Source organism: Pelophylax lessonae (assembly GCF_965119305.1).
Source record: "Pelophylax lessonae genome assembly, chromosome: 5".
Classification (NCBI taxonomy): domain Eukaryota; kingdom Metazoa; phylum Chordata; class Amphibia; order Anura; family Ranidae; genus Pelophylax; species Pelophylax lessonae.
This window is the reverse complement of record NC_138772.1, coordinates 308,663,365-308,684,502: the sequence shown is the minus strand read 5'-3', so window position 1 is coordinate 308,684,502 and position 21,138 is coordinate 308,663,365. Positions and strand designations below refer to the sequence as shown.

The 21,138-nt window shown below is 40.2% G+C and overlaps 1 protein-coding gene across 1 annotated transcript in view; it reads right to left on the bottom strand.

The window, feature by feature from the left end:
- Positions 1–21,138, bottom strand: part of LOC309556963 (cadherin-6-like) — a 567,199-nt gene that overhangs the window by 222,293 nt on the left and 323,768 nt on the right. The window contains exon 3 of the mRNA XM_082259546.1: positions 4,921–5,215. Coding sequence (XP_082115672.1) covers positions 4,921–5,215 — 295 coding nt within the window. The remainder of the gene's footprint in view (positions 1–4,920; positions 5,216–21,138) is intronic.

The following is a 21,138-nucleotide window of genomic DNA, read 5'->3' as shown; positions in this document are numbered from 1 at the left end:
TATCTATTTACTCGGTGCAACTTCATCTTTTATATACTGAATAAAATTATAAACGCAACACTATTGTTTTTTCCCCCATTTTTCATGAGCTGAACTCAAAGATCTAAGACTTTTTCTATGTACACAAAAAGCCTATGTCTCTCAAATATTGTTCACAGATCTGGATAAATCTGTGTTAGTGAGCACTTCTCCTTTGCCGATATAATCCATCTACCTCACAGGTGTGACATATCAAATGCTGATTAGACATCATGATTATTGTACAGGTTTGCCTGAGGCTGGCAACAATAAAAGGGCCACAATGAGTTCAGCTTATGAAAAATGGGGGCAAAAACAAAAGTGTTGCGTTTATAGATTTGTTCAGTGTATTTTACAAAATATTTTGGTAGTTTATTGAGTTTGCTTTCAAATTCACTTTAGTGTTTTAGTATTACCTTTCCGGTAATTTATCAAGAAAATCTAGAATTCTCTGCCTATAGGCTCCTGAGATGTAAGTCCAGCCCTAATTGAGATTGAGCTTTGGTAATATACTTCTGCCTTTAGAACCACTTTAAGGTGTGCTAAAATTCAGTGAGCTGGAGCTCATAACCCACTAAAAATATGGCTTAGTGGGAAGGGTTGGGGATTTGTGTATATCAACAAAAATGTCTGCAAATGTTGTAAGTGCTGGAAATCTAAAGGTAGGGACACCATGTAAGTATGTTTCTGCAACTGCCCTATGTAAGTTGTGTAAGAATTGTCTGTTGACTTCACAGAACAGACAGTGCATGTGGCCACCCTCTGTGCAACAAGCGTTTATTAGAAAGCAAAGAAGACTGCAAACTAAGGGCTCTCTGTGCATCTCCACTGGACAAAGTGTATGGTACAGAAGAATATAGAATGCTTTCATAGGATGAATTTCAAACAGAACAGTATCATCCTTCTTTCCAATAATATCCTTGAGGGAATCTAGCTACCTCTGCTCTGATATTATCAAACTGTATGCTGTATATCTATTGGGATAAATATGGCAGAAAACAGAAATTTGTATTAGTGCCTATCCACACCAGAGCATGGAAAACTCACGTTGTTGTGCATTTCCTGCACCATGTTCAAAATGCACTGGGTATGTGATCTGCTGTGGGTGTCAATAGATTACTAAAGATATCCAAAACACAGATCACAAACACAGTTTGTTTGCCTGCATCATATCCCATGGAACCACATGCGATCCTGTTGCACTATGTTTTTAAATTGCGTGCACTACTTTTGGTGCAATCCAGTGTGATTTCAGCCCATTCAAATGAAAGGGTTGAAAATCATTTTTCATTGAATCACACAGAAATCGCATAGAAACAGTTTGTTACTGTGCGATTTCGGTGTGAACCGGCACTTATGGTGCTTTTCCACTGCATAGAACCGAACGGTTCAGCTCGCTTTTGCGCTTTTCCACTGCATGGTACCACATGGTACAGTGTTGGAACTGTTCGGTACGGTACGGTGGCGCTTTTCCACTACATGGAACCGAACGGTACGGCTCGCTTAAACAGTACCACCTCAGTTGTGGTTCCAAGAGGGCCATACCGGTACCATATCCCACAATGCTTTGCATGCAGCCTTGACTGTTTGTCACTACTAGCCACTGATTGGTCAGAGAATCGTTGTTATCCCACCCACTTTACTTTAGTGGAAAAGCAAACATTACCAAACCATACCGAACCGTTCCAACACCGTACCATGTGGTACCATGCAGTGGAAAACCACACAGAGCCAAGCCTGTACTGGCAGTGGAAAAGTGCCTATTAAGTGGTTCTAAAGCCTAAACATTGTATAGCTTAACCACTTTAGCTCTGGAAGTTTTTACCCCCTTAATGACTAGGCCAATTTTTGGGATTCGGCACTATGTTGCTTTAACTGACAATTGAGCGGATGTGCGATGATGTACCCAAATAAGATTGATGTTCTTTTTTTCCCCAGAAATAGAGCTTTCTTTTGGTGGTATTTGACCACCTCTGCGGTTTTTAGATTTTGGGCTATAAACAAAAAATAGAGACAATTTTGAAAGAAAAACGCCATATTTTTTGCTTTCTGCTATAAAAAAATTGAAAAAATCAAACTTTTTTTTATCAGGTTAGGCCAATTTGTATTTTGCTACATATTTTTGGTAAAAAAAAATCCCAAAAAGCGTATTTTAATTGGTTTGCACAATAGTTATAGCGTTTACAAACTACGGGATAGGTGTACTGAAAAACAGCGCTTGCAAGAAAATATATTATGAAAATAAAATAAATGTGGGTCACCAATGTGATGGTGATCATAAAGTGCAATCGTGCTAGATCCAAAATTGATAAATACAATAAATGATCACAAATACAAAGTGCAATAATGCTGATACAATATACATCAGGTGCAATAAATACACAGTGCAATAGTGGGAATCCACTCACCAGAGCCGATGGACCTTCAAAAAAGGTCAAATGAGATTTATAATGAATCAAATAGACTGGACTCCGCCAAGGAAAAATCCCAGTAGATCCCCTACTTCTGTGCCATTCAAAAGAAAGGATGGACCAACATAGTGAAGCCCGAATATGTAAATGTATTAATTAATAGATAAAATACTCAAAAAGGATAAAATAGATGTTCACATATAAGAAAGATAGATGTCCACATATAGGAAATGAGTAGACTCTCAATCCTTCCAGGAACGCAGCCGGCGTGTGTTCCGCTGACTCCAGGAAGTGACGTCGTTGGTTGCTGGGACTGGAAGTTACATTGATACGTTTCGCCCACCTACAAGGGCGTTTTCAAAGACCTGGTCACGTCGACGTTACTTCCGGTCACAGCAACCAATGACCATTTCCTGGAGTCCACAGAACGCATGCCGGCTGCGTTCCCGGAAGGATTGAGAGTCTACTCATTTCCTATATGCGGAAATCTATCTTTCTTATATGTGAACATCTATTTTATCCTTTGTGAGTATTTTATCTATTAATTAATACATTTACATATTTGGGCTTCACTATGTTGGTCCATCCTTTCGGGTTTAAATTATATATCTTGTCAAACTATGGGATCGATTTTTGGACTTTTTATTTATTTATTTTTTATTAGTAATGGCGGTGATCATCGATTTTTAGCGGGACTGCGACATTACGGTGGACAGATCGGACACCTAACTGACATTTTGGACACTTTTTGGGGACCAGTGGCATTAATACAGTAGTCAGTGCTAAATATTATGCACTGTTACTGTATAAATTACACTGGAAGGGAAGGGGTTAACACTGGGGGTGATCAAGGGGTTAAGTGTATACCTAATAGTGCTTACTGACTGTGTGGGGGGATGGGTTGGACAAAGGCAGGGAGAGATTGGTGATTCAGCTTACATTCATGTTTACATAAGTAGGCGGCTTTTCTGTCATTCTAGCCGAAGATCGCGGGAGGCCGGCGGCGATCGTGCCCGCTCCTCCCGCGGTCTGGCTCCCGCTGTGTCTAATCATGTGCACATAATCACGTGATTATGCGCAGCCGAGCCGCCCTTCCACAATAAATCTGCGTGGGGCAGTCGGCAAGTGGTTAATTCCACCCTATTTAGCAACCACGGTCCCACTGGTAGCTGATCCCTGTGCGATTACTTTTTGGATTTTTTTCGTTTTGTTTAAATACTTTTTTTTTTCACAAATTTCCTCGGTTCTGGCCCATCTCGCCTCGTTGAGGTACGTCATTTACGCTCTCCTGTTGGGTCCTGGGATATCAGTGTCAATTCCAGGAGTCAGCGCGCATTCCTTCGCTTCCGGTATCACGTTATTCCAAAACCAGAAATGACGCAATGCCAGCTGGAGTTAGGCACCATTTTTTAACTGTGGGCTCTTTTGTCATTATACCGGGTACCGAACAGCGATGGAGAAGGAATCATTAGCGGCAGTGGCATGAGCGGCAGCAACAGGAGCAGTAAACTGAGGTGGTTCTGGAAATGAATGTTGCACAACACTATGATGGGGGCAAAGATTGTGACACAGCACTATGGCAACCTGTCATGGAGAAACTGCACATGCACAAGATTGGGCGGTGCTGGGTAGCCAACTGCACCTACTCCCAAAAATAAAACACAAGTGAGCTTCAGGTGCCCACAACTTCGATGCCCCCTGACTGCATCCAACATCAATTAATATGTTGTTTATTTCTAAGAAAGAAGAAGGAAGACAATACTAACATTATGCAATGATTATAGTAGAAGATGTAACATTTACGGGGGAGCTTTTTCTTACCTGAGCCCTCATTCGATCCAGTACTGTGCACATCTGCAGCTTTTCTCTCCCCTCGCTTCTGGGTCTCGCTGGCTTTACTGGGGCTTGGGGAGCCATTGGCTCCCAGTGCTGTCAATCAAAGCCAGTGATGAGGAGACGGGCCGAGGGACATTGTCTGTGTCAATGGATGAAGCAGTGGGGCTCTGGAGCAAGCACACATAAGTGCCCCCATGGTAAGAGGCTTCCCATGGAGGCACTGGACCCGAGAAGAGGAAGTTTACGGCCATTCTGTGCAATTCAATTGCATAGAGCAGGTAAGTATAGACGTGTTTGTTATTTTATTTTTTTATTTTTACCTTTATAACTGCTTTAATGTCATTCTAGGATACGATACTATTATTGCTGTACCAAATCTCTGCACATTAAAAAAAAATAATAAAAAATAATAATAATAATACAATTAATTAAAAAATAATTTAAAAATAATAATAATAATAATATTTTTAAAATAAAAATAATATTATTTCTAATTAATGCTAAGTTTGTAACTTTTATAATTTTTTCCAAGAGAGACATATCCTGTTCTACTGGTTGAATAGTCAAGATACCCCCGGGTTGATAGAAACACCAACAGATATAATACAGTATGTGAGTATTGTGAGACAGAGGTTGTAATGCTAGTCAGGCTTACCAACTTCAGACATCTCTGGGACAACGGCAGTGTAAAAATCCTTAGTAAATTTGGGTTCATTATCATTAATATCGTGGATCTTGATGACAAATTCAGATTCAGGTTCAACAGGTCTTCCTGTTTTTTTGTTCACAGCTTGTGCACGTAATACATATGATGACTTCTCTTCCCTGTCCAGACGTTTTGTTGCTTGGATGTCGCCAGTGTTTTCATTGATTATAAATACATCTCCAGCTCCATCTCCAGACAAAATGTATTTTAATGATCCATCCCCACCATCCTGGTCTGAGTGTAACTGAAAAAAGAAAAAAGAAAAAATAGTATTGGTGGTTGTTCCTGCACATTCATTTTGTGGAATTTTGCTACTGCATTCTATCATAAAACAGTGATCCATTATCATTATCAGAGAATTAGCTTGTTTTTAAATGAAAGCAAAGTACGGTAAAGTGTGAATCACCAATTTGCTCAGTTTGCTGTGCTATCAGATACAGTATATTTAAAACAGACTCCTTATTGTTCATATGTGCATCATACAGCAACGATATGCTCCATCCTAACTTACAGACCTGCTGCCCAAATACAATGAGAGTTCCTTTTTGAATTAGATAGTGAGGAAATTAAGGGTTTTGAGGTGGAACTTCCTGTGCCCTATAATATAATAAACCCAATACGAGCTTATTAAGGAAACACATAATAAGAAATTACAATACCGCCTTATTAGGTATTTTAAATCATAGAAAGCTGAGCCTGGAAGTTGACCTCTTAGCTAGTTCCTATGCTAGGTAGATTTGGAATATTCATTGGAACAAATGTTCCCCTTTAGAGAAACTGATTTGCTAACATTTACTCATGACTACTCCTTAGAACTCAATATTTAGTGTACACAGAGATATGGGCAGTATGCAATCTAATAAAGTGAATCTACCAAAAATGGAAATGCCTGTTTTAGAAGGCCACTGATATTGTGTCATACCCAGACCTTTTTTTCCCCAGAGAATAGATGAAGGTACTCAGGTACTCCCTCCTTCCGAGTTGCCCCTTGTCTCTACCCCCACCTCTGAGCACCGTCCCTTGGTTCAACCCCCTACCCACCTCCCAGTACTGCCCATTTTAGAGACTATAAAACCAAGTATCATTTTGTGGTGTTAAAGCGTTACTAAACCCACACCAGTAGGATCAGTCTGTATATGCCAGGGGTGTCCAAACTATGGCCCTCCGGCTGTTCAGGAACTACAATTCCCATCATGCCTAGTTATGTCTGTGAATGTCTGAGATTTACAATGCCTCATGGGAATTGTAGTTCCTGAACAGCTGGAGGGCCATAGTTTGGACACCCCTGGTATATGCAGTAAAGCATGCTTGTTATACTCAATGCAGAACCTAAGGGGTTAGTCATCTGTAGTATTTAAAAAGGCTGTTTGATCTTCCCTGATCCTCTTCTTCCACAGTCCCCAATCCATCTCCTGATCAGAGCATTGGGGGAACTCTGCACATGCTCCGTTTGATGTGTATTGCTAGAGAGTTGTTTTTTTTTTTTTTTTTTGAAGGGAGGGTGCATGTGATCAGCACAGGGCCAATCAGTACTGTCCAAACAGAGGGTCAAGAGTCATGAAGCTTCATAGGACAGTCAGAGGAGAAAACTCTTCCTACAAGCTATAACAATTGCTCGGCAGGACATTGACAGAAGTCACAAAACCTTGATATACTGCTGATGATAAAAGGTATTTACCATTTTATATTTACTAATAATTTAATTAAAATAATTAAAAACTAAAATAATTGCGTTCCATGTTCTGTGTACTGTGGGAACCAGATATAGTGAATGCAGGCTCCTGCGTTTAGTAACACTTTAAGTAATTTGTATGGAATCTGTTCATGATAACAAGAAAAGCAGTAAAATAGATCATCTGCAGCTTGCAACAGACCCCCCCCCCCTTCAATAACAGTAGATCCACCAGCTACAATATACCCCCCCAACAAAATACCCCCCAACAACAATAGATCCACCTCAGCAACATAGACCCCTACTAGCAACAACAGATCTCCCAAAAGCAAGCATCAATTAATTCTCTTGCAGGCAGTAAAAGTAGACCCCTCCCTCAACAGAAGATCCCTACCAACAACAATTGATCCCCCAGTAACAATACACTTCCCCATCAACGATAGACTGCTCTGAAACAATAGAGTTTCCCCAGCAGCCAGCAACAATAGACCTTAAAGCACCCCCTTACCATTATATACATTTAGTGCTGCAGGTACTCAAAATGCATCACCTCACATTTCCGCTGAAAAAAAGCCCTGGTCATTCCACATACTAGTTCTGTGGAAGTAACATGCGTATAAGTCTCAGCTTAGTATACAGCCTGTAGGAGAATAGCTTCTTGGGTGCTGAGCTTTGTAACAGATTCACTTTAAATACTGTAAGACCCAGTCCACACTAGCGCGACTTGTTAGCCTGACAAGTCGCGCTCCCTCGCGGTCCATTGACGCTACAGGACCCGTTCTAATAGGAGCGACACAAGTCGCTCCGACTTAGAAAAAGGGTCCTGTACTACTTCGGGGCGACCTCGGAGCGACTTGCATAGACTTCCATTATGTGAAGTCCCTGCAAGTCGCTCCGAAGTCGTGGTGCATGGGAATGCACAAGTCGCCCCCGAAGTAGTAAGGAGTCGTGTCGCCTTAGTGTGAACCGACTCTAAATGTACTTTAGAGGCCACAACAATTAAACATCTGACCTAGAAAATGCAAAACATGACAATCTGGCTGGCTAATATAATACTGGTTAATGCTTTCTTTACAGATAATTCTACTACTTTAGGTCCAAATCAATTAACAAGAAATAACAGTAAATGTTTACAAATTCTAACATGCACATGGTACAAAATGTTTTTATTCAAAAGATAGTGTGAAGATCGAGGTGATTCAAGAAGTTGTGCCAGTCCAGAACTGCATTTTTAAGGACATGGAAGCCCACTTTTATTTAAAGGAATGGAGAAATTCACAAAAGACAACTATTTCCCACGCAGGGGTTCCACCATTGCTGTAGCTTGCACAATACTTCAGCCTCCTGGCTTACTCATTTTCTACAGGGCTGCTTAGGCCTTAGGTCTGCTCCGCAGACCAACACAAAGGTTTCCTTCCAGTCAAGCTTTCTCATAGCTTACTCATGATCAGCTCCTTGCTGCTCTGTGGCAGACTACATCTGCTTCCTGCAGACATGCATGCTTTGGCTGCCCTCTGCAATCTCTCTTACTCCTAAAGAGGATGGGAATCCTTCTGACTCCCATACACAGACCTCCTGTCTGTTAGGTGGAGCCCTGAGCTCTAACCCTGGGTTTAATATGAATCGATTCCACACCTGTGCAACCAGCCTGCCTGCCTCTCCAAAATTCTGGCTTAAACTGCTAAAATGATCAACAGGACGGGCTCACCTCTTTACAATGGGTTAACACACAAATGCAGCGCTTAAGACCTCTTAGAAAGTTCAATATGCAAATGAAAAACAATAATCCAAAAAAAGGGTCCATAGATGTGCAAAAATGCATGTGGGAGAAGTGTTGAGAAGAATCCACCACTGGAGGAAAGAGTTCACATTGACCCTTACCCCAAAAGATGGACTACTTGTGCAAGAGTAGTCAAGCTTAGGCATATCTTACTCCAAATCTCCACTGCTTTGGCATCAAGGATCTTCAATCAAGCGGCATATACCACCATATGTAGACTCTCATGATAGATATATGTTAGGATAAGCAGAAAATAACCTCATTGCGCAGTATTACTCATAAGTAAGTGATTATTTATTGGAAAGCTTCAAAATACTCACAAACAGAAGCATAAAAACCGCATGTAAGTCTTCATGTTTCTATCCAAAAGTATGGCCGACTAACGAGCCTGGCAACGTCACGTGACCTAGCTCCTACTGACGCATTTCATTATAAGCAGACATCATCAGGGACGTGGCGTGTGTTAATATTTTGATGTTCCTTGACCAGGATTATAGTGTCAGCAGCTTTTGACTATATTATTATTTATTTTAGCGTGGGTGATTTCTTGGTTTTTAGTCTTTACAATAGGTATCCAGTTCTAAAATGTACACAGCTCTGCCACTGCACAGTGCTGTGTTGCAGGGGAGGGGCCGCAGTATACAGAAGAACCTTGAGGCGGGCCCTGCTACTTCCACATATACTTACAAATGTGTGCTACGAAAACCATCTGTTTTTTCTGTGAGTTGTTAAATAAAGTCAATTTGATTGTTCTGCAGGCTAGCTAGTAAGTGTGCTAAGAATTTTTTGTTTGTTTGTTATGTGCATTGCCCTTCCATGTGCCCCTTGCTGCAAAGTCAAGTTAAAAATTGGGGTGGTTTGCATCTTTTTGTATAGCTAGTTTGGTTTGGGAGAATATTGGATGCCTTCAGCTGCCATTGTGCCATTGCTGGGCATCCAATGTGTCCCTGTGCCTTTAAGGAGGAATGGCCTCCCTCCAGGCAAACCTGCCCTTAATGTATCCACTGCTATATATGTTCCAACTTGGAGATTCTCCAGGACAGCAGCATACAGAAGAGCCTTCACAGGGGCACTGCAGCTTCCACATATATTTGCAAATGGGTGCTAAAAAAAACCTCTGTTTTCACTGTGAACTGTTAGACAGGGTCAATTTGGTTTGTTTGCAGACTTGCTGGGAAATATGCTGGGAAATGTTTGTTTTTTGTGATGTACGTTGCCCTTTCATATACACCGTACTGCAAAGGCACCTTAAACATTGAAGTGGTTGCCATCTTTTAGTATAGCTTGCTTGCAGGGGGGAACCCGATCTTCCCTTTGTGGGGTTTCACTTTTACTTACAGGTCTCCTCCTCTTTCCGACCCTATAGCTGGCCAGTTAAAGGAAAAACACCACACCAGTGAGTTTATTTGCCTTTTACTCTCCTCCTGTTAGCAGGTTCTTTGTTCACACTACCTTCACTAACCCTTTCTCTATATAAAACATATAGCAGCTGTAATGTCTTTTAAGGATCTTAACAAGATAAAAATGTATAATAGCAGCTCTAGGTAATTTAACCAATAAATACATTATTACTTTTGCATTTTGAGTACTGTGTAGTATTGCCATGCCCTCTTAGTATAATTCTATATACATTTAAACCAGTTTATCTGCCCCTGTACGCTCATTTCTGGTTTTGCCGCACGTGGGTCCCCTGTGTCTGCCCCCAGACTGGTCTATCATGGATCATTAAGTGACCGCCAAATATCAGCCATACAATTATGTTTTATGACCTTTAAGAGGATATTATATGAAGTATTTCCACAATATCTAATAAATGGCCATTTGTTTTAAGATAATCCTGCCTGTACCCTCATAAACAAATGGTCTTGAAGAAGCTACAACCTAGTGATATGCATTGACCGCCTAAGTGGACAAGAGTATTTGGATAATACGTACATGTATTCAATATTTTGGATACCTATAGCTACTCCTGTCTGTGCACTATTCGAGGGTATACTTTTTGTTTTTTTTCCCCCCGGATTGTTGCTTTTTTTTAAAGTCATGCTAAATTTTTGTTAAGGAAAATACACATTTTATAAATATTTGTGTGTCTCATGTTGTGCCCTTAAAGTCCACTTTTCACTCACATGGATTCTCTATATGAGATAATTTTGTGCTGATTATGTTTTGGAATTGCCATGCTCTAGAACAGTGTTTCTCAACTCCGGTCCTCAGGGCGCACTAACAGGCCAGGTTTGCAAGATAACTGATATACATCCCAGGTGATATCATTTGCTGCTCAGTGATTGCAGTACTCTAGTCTGCATCTCCCCCAAGGTAATACTTAAAATCTGGCCTGTTAGTGTGCCCTGAGGACCTGAGTTGAGAAATGCTCTAGAAAGCTGAATTGCTGTATTACTGGTTACTTATTTTTCTAACCCTGCCTTTCCCAACCTTTTCAACACAGAGGAACCCTTAAAATACATTTCTGGTCTCGGGGGAACCTCTTCTAAAAATTAAAAATCTACAGTGGAAAGAATGCTCCTTACTCTTGTCATCATTGGGAGGAATTACCCCCTTACAGATAGCTAAAAGGAACAATGGTGTCAGTGGAAACTTATCTGAGAGGCAGAAATTGCCCATTGCTCAAGGAACCTTTAGCAACTACAGGAGGAACCCTAGCGTTCCACGGAACCCTGGCTAAGAAACCCTGATGTAATCTAAAAACAGCAATAGAAATTTGTTAAAGTACAAACAAATAATTAAATACATAAAAAAAAAGTTCTAATTTTATAAAATCACCACCCAATTATCTCCCTGTGCTGCTTAACCCTCCTACTATCAGAGGTTCGCTGTAGAGTTACCGCAATAGGCTAATATCAACCCTAATTTTACACTGCTTAAAGAAAACGCATTTAATGTATTCCTGATGATATATTTTTAAATTGTCTTTTTAAAATCCTCTTTAGCCCTTATGGTTTATTCATAAAAATACTTGCTTATATAATAAGGTGGTGCTCTGATAATAAGTATATGTTATTAATGCAAAGCGACCAATTAGAATCACGTTCTCTTGTCAGGAATGGAAAATATTAAAAAAAATGTTGATCCTTATTTAAACGGCTTACTAATTTACTTAGGTGTACTTAATATACCAGTTAGATCAATTGGATTCATTTTGCTACAGTTTGATAAGAGTTAAACAACAATCTTACTACTATATTCCTTTTCTAGTTGTCCTGTGCATTGACTAGTACAGCTGATGCTATCTATTTTATGAATAATAAAGTAGGAAAGGTCACAGGTTGTCACAAAATCTATGTAGAGTATGTCTCTTTATGCCACCCTATTCAATCCGTGTGTGTGCATAATCGATTATTTTCAGATCCCACACAGCTACTGGACATATAAAAGTTGTTTAGACACCATGTCTGTCTTTTTCTGCAACAATGGCAGAAACAATTATTTCACAAAGTCTAAAACAAAGAGACAATCGATATATGGACAGTAGGGATGGGATTTCAGCTAATATATGTCTATTCCTCCGTTTCACATCAGCACTTTCCAATCTACCAATCCACACCGAATCCCAGATATAAAAGTACAAAAATGTCTATATCATATTATACTCCTAGAATATGGATGAACCATAGAGCCCATTAATAATATTTTTAATTAAACTCTGACTGGTAATGTTCTTCATTTTAATTGAAAAATAAATATACACGCAATAAAAATGAATATATGATTATTTATCATCTCTAATTTAGCTAGGTCAGTAACTTTCGGGATTTAAAATAATAGAGACATTTTTTTTTTTTTTTTTTGGGGCTCCAAATGTAGACAAACATTTGACGAGTTTATTCAATTGCATTAAACCACAATGGCCAATACAAATACAGCATTCACCAATCAGAACCCAAAGATAAAAATTTAACAGGCTGCTAAGGTCTATTGCACTTTGCACATCATTGAAGACATATAAATTCTGGAAATTAAACATGATCATTAATTTGCTGCATCTATATCCAAATTGACCACAGAAGGGCAATAATAAGAACTTGTTTTCATACTGTGTCCAAAGCTAGGCCTACAGGAAAAAGTTATTCCAGAATGTAAAGTATAACAACGATTGCATATTTAATTATCTGGCAGAACTGTCAAACTAAAGCCCCGTACACACGTACCGATCGTCGGCATACAAATGTTCCTCTTTTCTCCCCGGGATGTCGGTGTCTGTTGAAAAGTGCAAAGACAGCACAAGGACAGCACAAGAATTTTGTCTGCAGACTTCAGCTGACTGCAGAAGTGATGTCATGTAATGGTTAACTTTCCCTGTGTTTTTAATTTTCTGAGCATGCCCAGTCTTGCAAATCTGCGGTCTGTCGGCCGAATTCTGTACTGACAGGCGAACAATCGTCCGTTCTGGTGTCCGCAGACAAAAATTTTCATGTTTGCAAGAAAGACTTTTGTCCGCGGATTGTGCGCAGACATCTGTCGGAGGCACCATACTAACACGCGTACAATCGGCAGATCTTTCGTCCGCCGACGTTTGTATGCCGACGATCGGTACGTGTGTACGGGCCTTTAGTTAGACTAAAAAGAAATATTACCACAATTAGCAAAGTTTACCACTACATTTCCAAGTTCATTGGTGGCACTTCATTTCATGGAATGAGGCAACTTCTCCAGCTCTCATTATGTCAACAATCACACCAAGTGTTCAGATTTGCAGCAAATAAATTATCCTAAGAAGTGATGTTTTTCTGAGAACACTAGCTGAATGACATGCCTTTTTTCCTAAATCAAATTGTTTTACCTTTTTTAACCATTTAAGGACCGGAAGGTTTGACCTCCTTAAAGACCAGGCCATTTTTTGCGATACGGCACTGCGTTATTTTATTTAACAATTGCGCGGTCGTGCGACGCTATACCAAAATACAATTGATGTCCTTTTTCCCCCACAAATATAGCTTTCTTTTGGTGGTATTTGATCACCTCTGTGGTTTTTATGTATTGCGCTATAAACAAAATAATAGCGACAATTCTGAAAGAAGAAAAATAATATTTTTTAATTTCTACTATAAAACATTCCCACAAAAAATAAAAAAATAAATGTTTTCATCAATTTCGGCCAATATGTATTCTGCCACATATTTTTGGTAAAAAAAAATCCCAATAAGTGTATATTGATTGGTTTGCGCAAAAGTTATTGCGTCTACAAACTAGGGGATAGATTTATGTCATAATTTTATTTATTTATTTATTTTTTTTTACTAGTAATGGTGGCGATCAGCAATTTTTAGCGGAAACTGCAACATTGCGGCGGACAGTTCGGACACCCAACTGACACTTTTGACATTTTTGAGGGGACCGGTGACACTAAAACAGTAATCAGTGCTAAAAATATGAGCCTGATGAGGAGGTGGATCCTCGGAAACGACTTGCGGCCCACTCTCTCCACAGCTTGCTCATGTGTTTCCTGCCGGCTTCCATGGAGGAACCGGCAGTGTCCTGGGACGCTGCATCCGGCTCCTGGCTGAGCGCCACCGATGTCCCTGGGGAGGTGTTTTCGGACTCCTCTCTGCACCCCGGACCTCCGGACCTCTATCCCTTGATACCAGCGGCACACCTGTAGCTGGATGTACGCCACCCACATCATCCTTTTAGTACATCATGTTTGGGGACCTGCTTCTCTGATTATCTGCATGTTGACGCTGGCTTGCTTTCATATAAGTGTTTCTGAATAAAATTTGTTTTTACACAGTATTACTTCTGACCTGGCGCTCTTGTTTTTCCTTTATCTTTAGTGCTAAAAATATGCACTGTTACTGTACTAATGACACTGGCAGGGAAAGGGTTAACACCAGGGGCTACCAAAGGGTTAAGTGTGTCCCTAGGGGGTGCTTTCTAACTGTATGGGGGATTGTCTCACTGGATGAACACAGAGACCTGTGTTTCTAAATAGGAGGAACATAGGATCCCTGTGTTCATCTCTGACAGAAAATCTCTGACAGAACAGCGGTCTGCCTTGTTTACATTGGCAGATCGCAGTTCTGTCTCCATGAGGAGCGATCGTGGGTGGCCACCAGACCCGATGATTGGCTCCTCCTCTGGCCCCCACTGTCTGTTATACAAAGCGACATACAGGTACGTTGTTTTGGGTAATAGAGCCGACCTGCTGCAGTAAAACTACAGCGGCTGGACGGCAAGTGGTTAAAGGATAAATCCTTCTTTTGCAAAAATGAATAAATCAACAAATAAATAATAATAATAGCGCCCCATTTGCAAAAAAAACGAAACAAAAACATACACTTTAAACTATATGCTCCCGCTATATCACTTTTAATGTACTAGAGTAGCTTACTGCTGCAAACACTGTGACATTGCACGGTGTGTGCATGCGTGCGTGACACCATCCGGAAGCTTCGGCTACCTATCCTCTGCCTGAGTCTCCCAGGATTGTCCTGGGATTGATCGGTGAGCCCGCGGCCTTGCTGCACAGCCTCATGTCATCATTGGCTGCCATATACATCCCTGGCTATTTGTACCTTTTTGCATCCTTGCCTGCAAAATACATCCCTGGCTTTTCCACATTGTGCCAGTAGTCCATCATAGCGGTACACATTGGGCTTTTCACCATATCCTTTATTAAGCATCTGCTTTTATCCATCTGGGAGAAGAAATGGTTTTACCTGGGAAGATGGCCTCCTCTCTCCCCTCCAGCACATGCTTGATTAATGGTATGTGTTTTCAGCTTTTCAAGTCATGTCCATGTGGGAATATTGTAACATGTGATTGACACTTACACAGTCCAGTCTGTTCACTCAGGAGCCTTTTTATGCTTTTTAAGTTTGTTGTTGAACCAATAAACATTTTAAATGTTTGTATTAACTGAGGTGTTGTGCTGTGTAAATTGTGGCTGTACAAACTCATAGAATCCCTCATTGAGGATCTTTGTGGTTAAGAACAAAGCATTGTCACCTATAACTGGAAGCAGGTATCGCTCTGAGCTTCTTCTTACACGCTTATCAAGATTTCCTTAACAGTTTTGTTGAAAAAAATATTTTGTTTATAAAGCAGAACAGCTAAAGCTCAAGAACCTACGCAACTAAAAGTTCCAGAAAATCAACTCATCCCCCCCCCCCCACCACCACCATCACCATAACCTTTCCCCCAGCTCTGCAGTGCTACATCCGGTCCTGTTACATAGTTACATAGTAGTTGAGGTTGAATAAAGACAATAGTCCATTCAGTTAAACCTGTGTAGGTGTGTGTGGATGTATTCATTTCCCATACCCTGAATGTTTTGATCTTTGAGATGTACATCCAAGTATCTTTTGATAGCAGCCATACTCAACGCAGTTACTACCATTTGTGGAAGAGAGTGCCACAATCTTGTAGCACTTACTGTAAAAAAAAAAACCCTGCATAGCCTTAGGTTAAATCGCTTCTCCTCTAATCGCATTGTATGGCCTCGTGTTCTCTTACATCCCTTGCAACTGAATAATTTTTTTTCTATGCTGAGATCACCGTTGAGGTATTTGTAAATCGCTATCATGTCCCCTCTCAGGCGTCTCTTCTCCAGGGAGAATAAATCAAGCACTTGTAAGCGCTCCTCATAATTAAGGTCTTCCAATCCAATAATTAGTTTAGTTGTTTTTGAATAGATTCAGTCACAAGGCTACAAATTCATCTTCCATGGGTTTATGCTGTTTTAAAAGTGAATTTTTTACATAAAAGTTTTGTACAAATAATAACAAATAACATAAAAGATTGCTTCAAAAAGATTAAACAGCATGCTTTCAAGTGCATTCAGGTTGTATTTCAGATGTTCCTTTTAGTTCCTTTTAATCTGCTTCTGATCTCCTAACTTACTTTTGACTGTCTTCTGATCTTGCTATTTGAATCTGCATTTTATTTGACTTGTCTGAGTTTAAAACAAATCTACAACTAAATGCCTGCTTAGCTAAGCCCAAAAGAAATACTTTAAACCTGTAACTTCTTGGAAGCAGGGGCACAGAAGCCAGCAAATCCATAATTTCCTATAAATCTACACCCCTAGCATATTGATTTTCTCACCAACCTCCATCATTATCCATATAATCATACTGTAGCTCTTATGAACCTCAGTGAGTCAGATCTATTCATTTCATGAGAAGCCATATAGAACGAAGAAGGTTATCTACTGAGCAGCCGCCATTATTTTTCTACTCCAAAGCCAAATTATGTCCCTGGAGTGCTTATTTCTACCATTTACTTTTATAACCTTTAACTCTATAAAAGAAAAAATATCCAGTGCGTATATGTTGTTATGCAAAAAAGGCTTCTCTAGCCTAGTGACACCCAACTACTAGCCACTCTTTCTAAAGTTCACATTATTACTGTTAAGAGTACTTTAATATGGTGGAAATGCAGGCAATTTACATTTTTACATTTCCAGGTAAAGGATAAAAATTCAAACTATAAAGCACAGTTTTTTATTTTTTATTTGTAGGCACAGCATATCCAAAGGTGTTCAGATTAGGTGATATTTTTTTCAGATTTTCTGACGGAAGAAGCACTTCCGAAACCAAAATGATTAAGTGGTGATAAACCCTTCAAAAATATTATGGATGAGCTGAATTTGACTGGATGCGTACTGTAAATTGAACTGACTTTGCCAAACATTACAGTCCTGGTCCAATGGCTTATTAATGCAATGACAAATATAGGAAATGAGCATCCAATTATTCTTCAGTACACAGTATATGTTTTTGCAAAGTGTTTAGAGCCACTAGATATAGGCTAGTGCTGTGATTAAAGAGAACCAGTTATCCATGTGCTAGAGCACATAATCTTTATGTCTGAACATACTATATACAGTAAAACCTTGGATTGCGAGCATAATTCGTTCTGGAAACATGCTTGTAATCCAAAGCACTCTTATATCAAAGCAAATTTCCCCATAAGAAATAATGGAAACTCAGATGATTCGTTCCACAGTCCTTCAGTTTATAGTCTATATACAAAGATTATAGCAATGTGATAGGTTGTGTAACCATAAAATGTCCATCCACAATATGCAGCCTTCCCAAGGGGATTAAAAGCAAAATCTAGCAGAGCTACAGAATATAAGAGATGAGAGGAGCCTCTAAGTGTAGCAATATGATTACATTTAATGAAGGTTCAACATTTTGCAACTCACATGGTTGATGATTAAAATAGGCACACCTAAGTATGCAGGAATCCGGGGTAAAGCTGTCCACATAGACCATCTTCTGAACCACTGACTCTCACCACTGTCAGTCTGCAATCAGGACCGGGAAGAATAGCCTGCAATAGAGTGATCTGAAAGTGAGGCTTTGAATTACTCGTGGAGAGCAGCGGGGAAGGAATGATGAAGATGGCTGTGCAGAGGACGGTCTATGTGGACAGCTTTACCCCGGATGCTGGCATACTTAGATGGGCCTGTTTTAATCATCAACCATGTGAGTTGCTAAATATTGAACCTTCATTAAATGTAACCATATTGCTACACTTTAGAGGCTCCTCTTCTTTTTTTATACATGATGCTACTTGTATATCAAGTCAAAATTTATTTAAAATATTTGCTTGTCTTGCAAAGCGCTCTCAAACCAAGTTACTCTCAAACCAAGGTTTTACTGTATATGTATTTATCTTCTTTAACCACTTTACCACTGGAGGATTTTGCTGTCTTACGTCCAGGCCACTTTTTGCGATTCGGCACTGTGCGACTTTAACTGACAATTGTGCGGTCATGCAACGCCTTTTTTTCCCACAAACAGAGCTTTCTTTTGGTGGTATGTGATGACCTGTGCAATTTTAATTTTTTGCGATATTAATTAAAAAAAGCGACAATTTTGAAAAAATAACAATATTTTTCTACTTTGACAGTTCAAAAATATCCAATATATTCAATTTTTGTCATATATTTAGGCCAAAATGTATTTAGCTACATGCCTTTGACAAAAAAATTCTCAATGAGCGAATTTTTAACCTCTTTATGACCGGAAGGTTTTACCCCATTCCTACACAAACAATGGGGGTGTACTGGCGCAAGAGGAAATTAGAGGGATACCATCAATTTCTATCATATTACAAAATTGTGGAAGATGATAACGTGGCACATTGGAGTCCAACAAAGTCCATAAAAAACCCCATTCTTTACAACACTTGAAGGCTGCTCTGTCCCAAGTAAGAAGAGAAACTTGCAGTGGACTGTAAAAGAAAGGCAGACGCCACTCTAAGTGTAATATGACTCGAATTTTAATGGAAACAAAAGCACACTATATGCTCACAAACGAGTAATAAAACCAGCAGTAAATGAGAGCCATGAAGTTCATCCGTGGGGTTCAATTAATCCGGGTGCCTATGAGAAGAAGATCCGACCGATCCGCTGTATGGTCCGTTCAAGCCGATAGGAATGCGGCTTTCTCTGAACCCTGGGGACACTGTCGGGGCTTCTGGTGGCGTACTTCCGGCTTCCGGCTAGGACGTGGAGCGTGATGGCGTGGGCAGGCAACGCGTTGTTGGAGCATGCGCTCCTTCCTCAGGCCTCCTATCCGGAAGCCGGAAGTACGCCACCGGAAGCCCCGACAGTGTCCCCTGGGATCAGAGAAAGCCGCATTCCTATCGGCTTGAACGGACCATACAGCGGCCGCTCCTCCCCTGGCCTGGCTCCCGCTGTAACTGAATACAGCGGAAGCGAGCCTCCGGCGGCACGTGAGCGCCGCCGAGAGAGGGGAGTGTCTGGTGACGACGTCGCCAGACGATAACGAGCCACTTTGCCGCAGTACAGTCAACGTGACTGGTCGGCAAGTGGTTAAATAACAGATGCAGAGTGTCATCTCAAAAAACAGAAGAAATATAGGTACATCTCAAAAAAATTAGAATATCATCAAAAAGTTGATTTATTTCAGTAATTCAATTCAAAAAGTGAAACTCATGCATCTGTGTTACGCACAGAATGATATAGTTCAAGCATTTCTTTCTTTTATTTTGATGATTATGGCTTACAGCTAGTGGAAACCCTATATTCAGTATCTCAGAAAATTAGAATATCACATAAAACCAATATTAAAAAAAAAAAAAAGATTTTTAATACAGAAATGTTGGCTTACTGAAAAATATGTCCATTTACAGTATAATATGCACTCAATGCTTGGTAAGGGCTCCTTTTGCATGAATTACTGCATTAATGCAGCGTGGCATGGAGGCGACAAGCCTGTGGCACTGCTAAGGTGTTATGGAACCTAAGTTTCTTTAAAAGTGGCTTTCAGCTCATCTGCATTGTTGGGTCTAGTGTCTCTCATCTTCCTCTTGACAATACCCCACAGATTCTCTATGGAGTTTAGGTCAGACGAGTTTGCTGGCCAATCAAGCACAGTGTTACCATGATCATTAAACCAGGTATTGGTACTTTTGGCAGTATGGGCAGGTGCCATGTCCTGCTGGAAAATGAAATCAGCATCTCCATAAAGCTGGGCAGCAGAGGGAAGCATGAAGTGCTCTGGAATTTCCTGGTAAAGGGCTGCGCTGACTTTGGACTTGATAAAACACAGTGGACCAACACCAGCAGATAACATGGCTCCCCAAATCATCATTGACTGTGGAAGCTTTACACTGGACCTCATGCAACTTGGATTCTTTGCATTTCCACTCTTCCTCCAGACTCTGGGACCTTTATTTCAAATGAAATGCAAACCTTTCCACATTCCATGATGATTTGGGGAGCCATGCCATCTGCTGGTGTTGGTCCACTATGTTTTATCAAGTCCAAAGTCAGCGCAGCCCTCTACCAGGAAATTCTAGAGCACTTCATGCTTCCCTCTGCTAACCAGCTCTATGGAGATGCTGATTTCATTTTCCAGCAGGACTTGGCACCTGCCCACACTGCCAAAAGTACCAATACCTGTTTTAATGATCATGGTATCACTGTGCTTGATTGGCCAGCAAACTCGCCTGACCTAAACCCCATAGAGAATCTATGGGGTATTGTCAAGAGGAAGAGGAGCGACACTGGACTCGACAATGCAGATAAGCTGAAAGCCACTATAAAAGAAACCTGGGCTTTCATAACACCTCAGCAGTACCACAGGCTGATCGCCTCCATGCCACACCATATTTATGCAGTAAATGGAGCCCTGACCAAGTATTGAGTGCATTCTATACTGTACATGGAGATAGTTTTATGTAGGCCAACATTTCTGTATAAAAAATCTATTTTTTATTGGTCTTATGTAATATTCTATTTTTCTGAGATACTGAGTTTTGGGTTTTCACTAGCTGTAAGCCATAATCATCACAATTAAAAGAAAGAAAAGCTTGAAATATATCACTCTGTGTGTGTAACACATCTATATAAAATATATGAGTTTCACTTTTTTTATGAATTGTATTACTGAAATAAATTAACTTTTTGATTATATTTTATTTTTATGAGATGCACCTGTACATAAAGGGATGCTGTTTTGCATATTCAAGGGTTTGTATTTATGCCCATACAGTCTTGATATTTACACCCCCTGCCATACAGCATAGCACTGAAGTTCTGATGAAGTTCACTAACACATACTAAGCTTGTCCCTCCCCACCCTGTGACTGGACAGTGAAAGGTGAAGCAGCACATTTATGAGCTTTTCTCTCTGTCACTCTAGCAATTGCTCTTACAGAGTGCAACTGTACTTTTCAAGGTGCACAGTCTATTTTCCTTTAGTAAATTAACCCCTGAGTG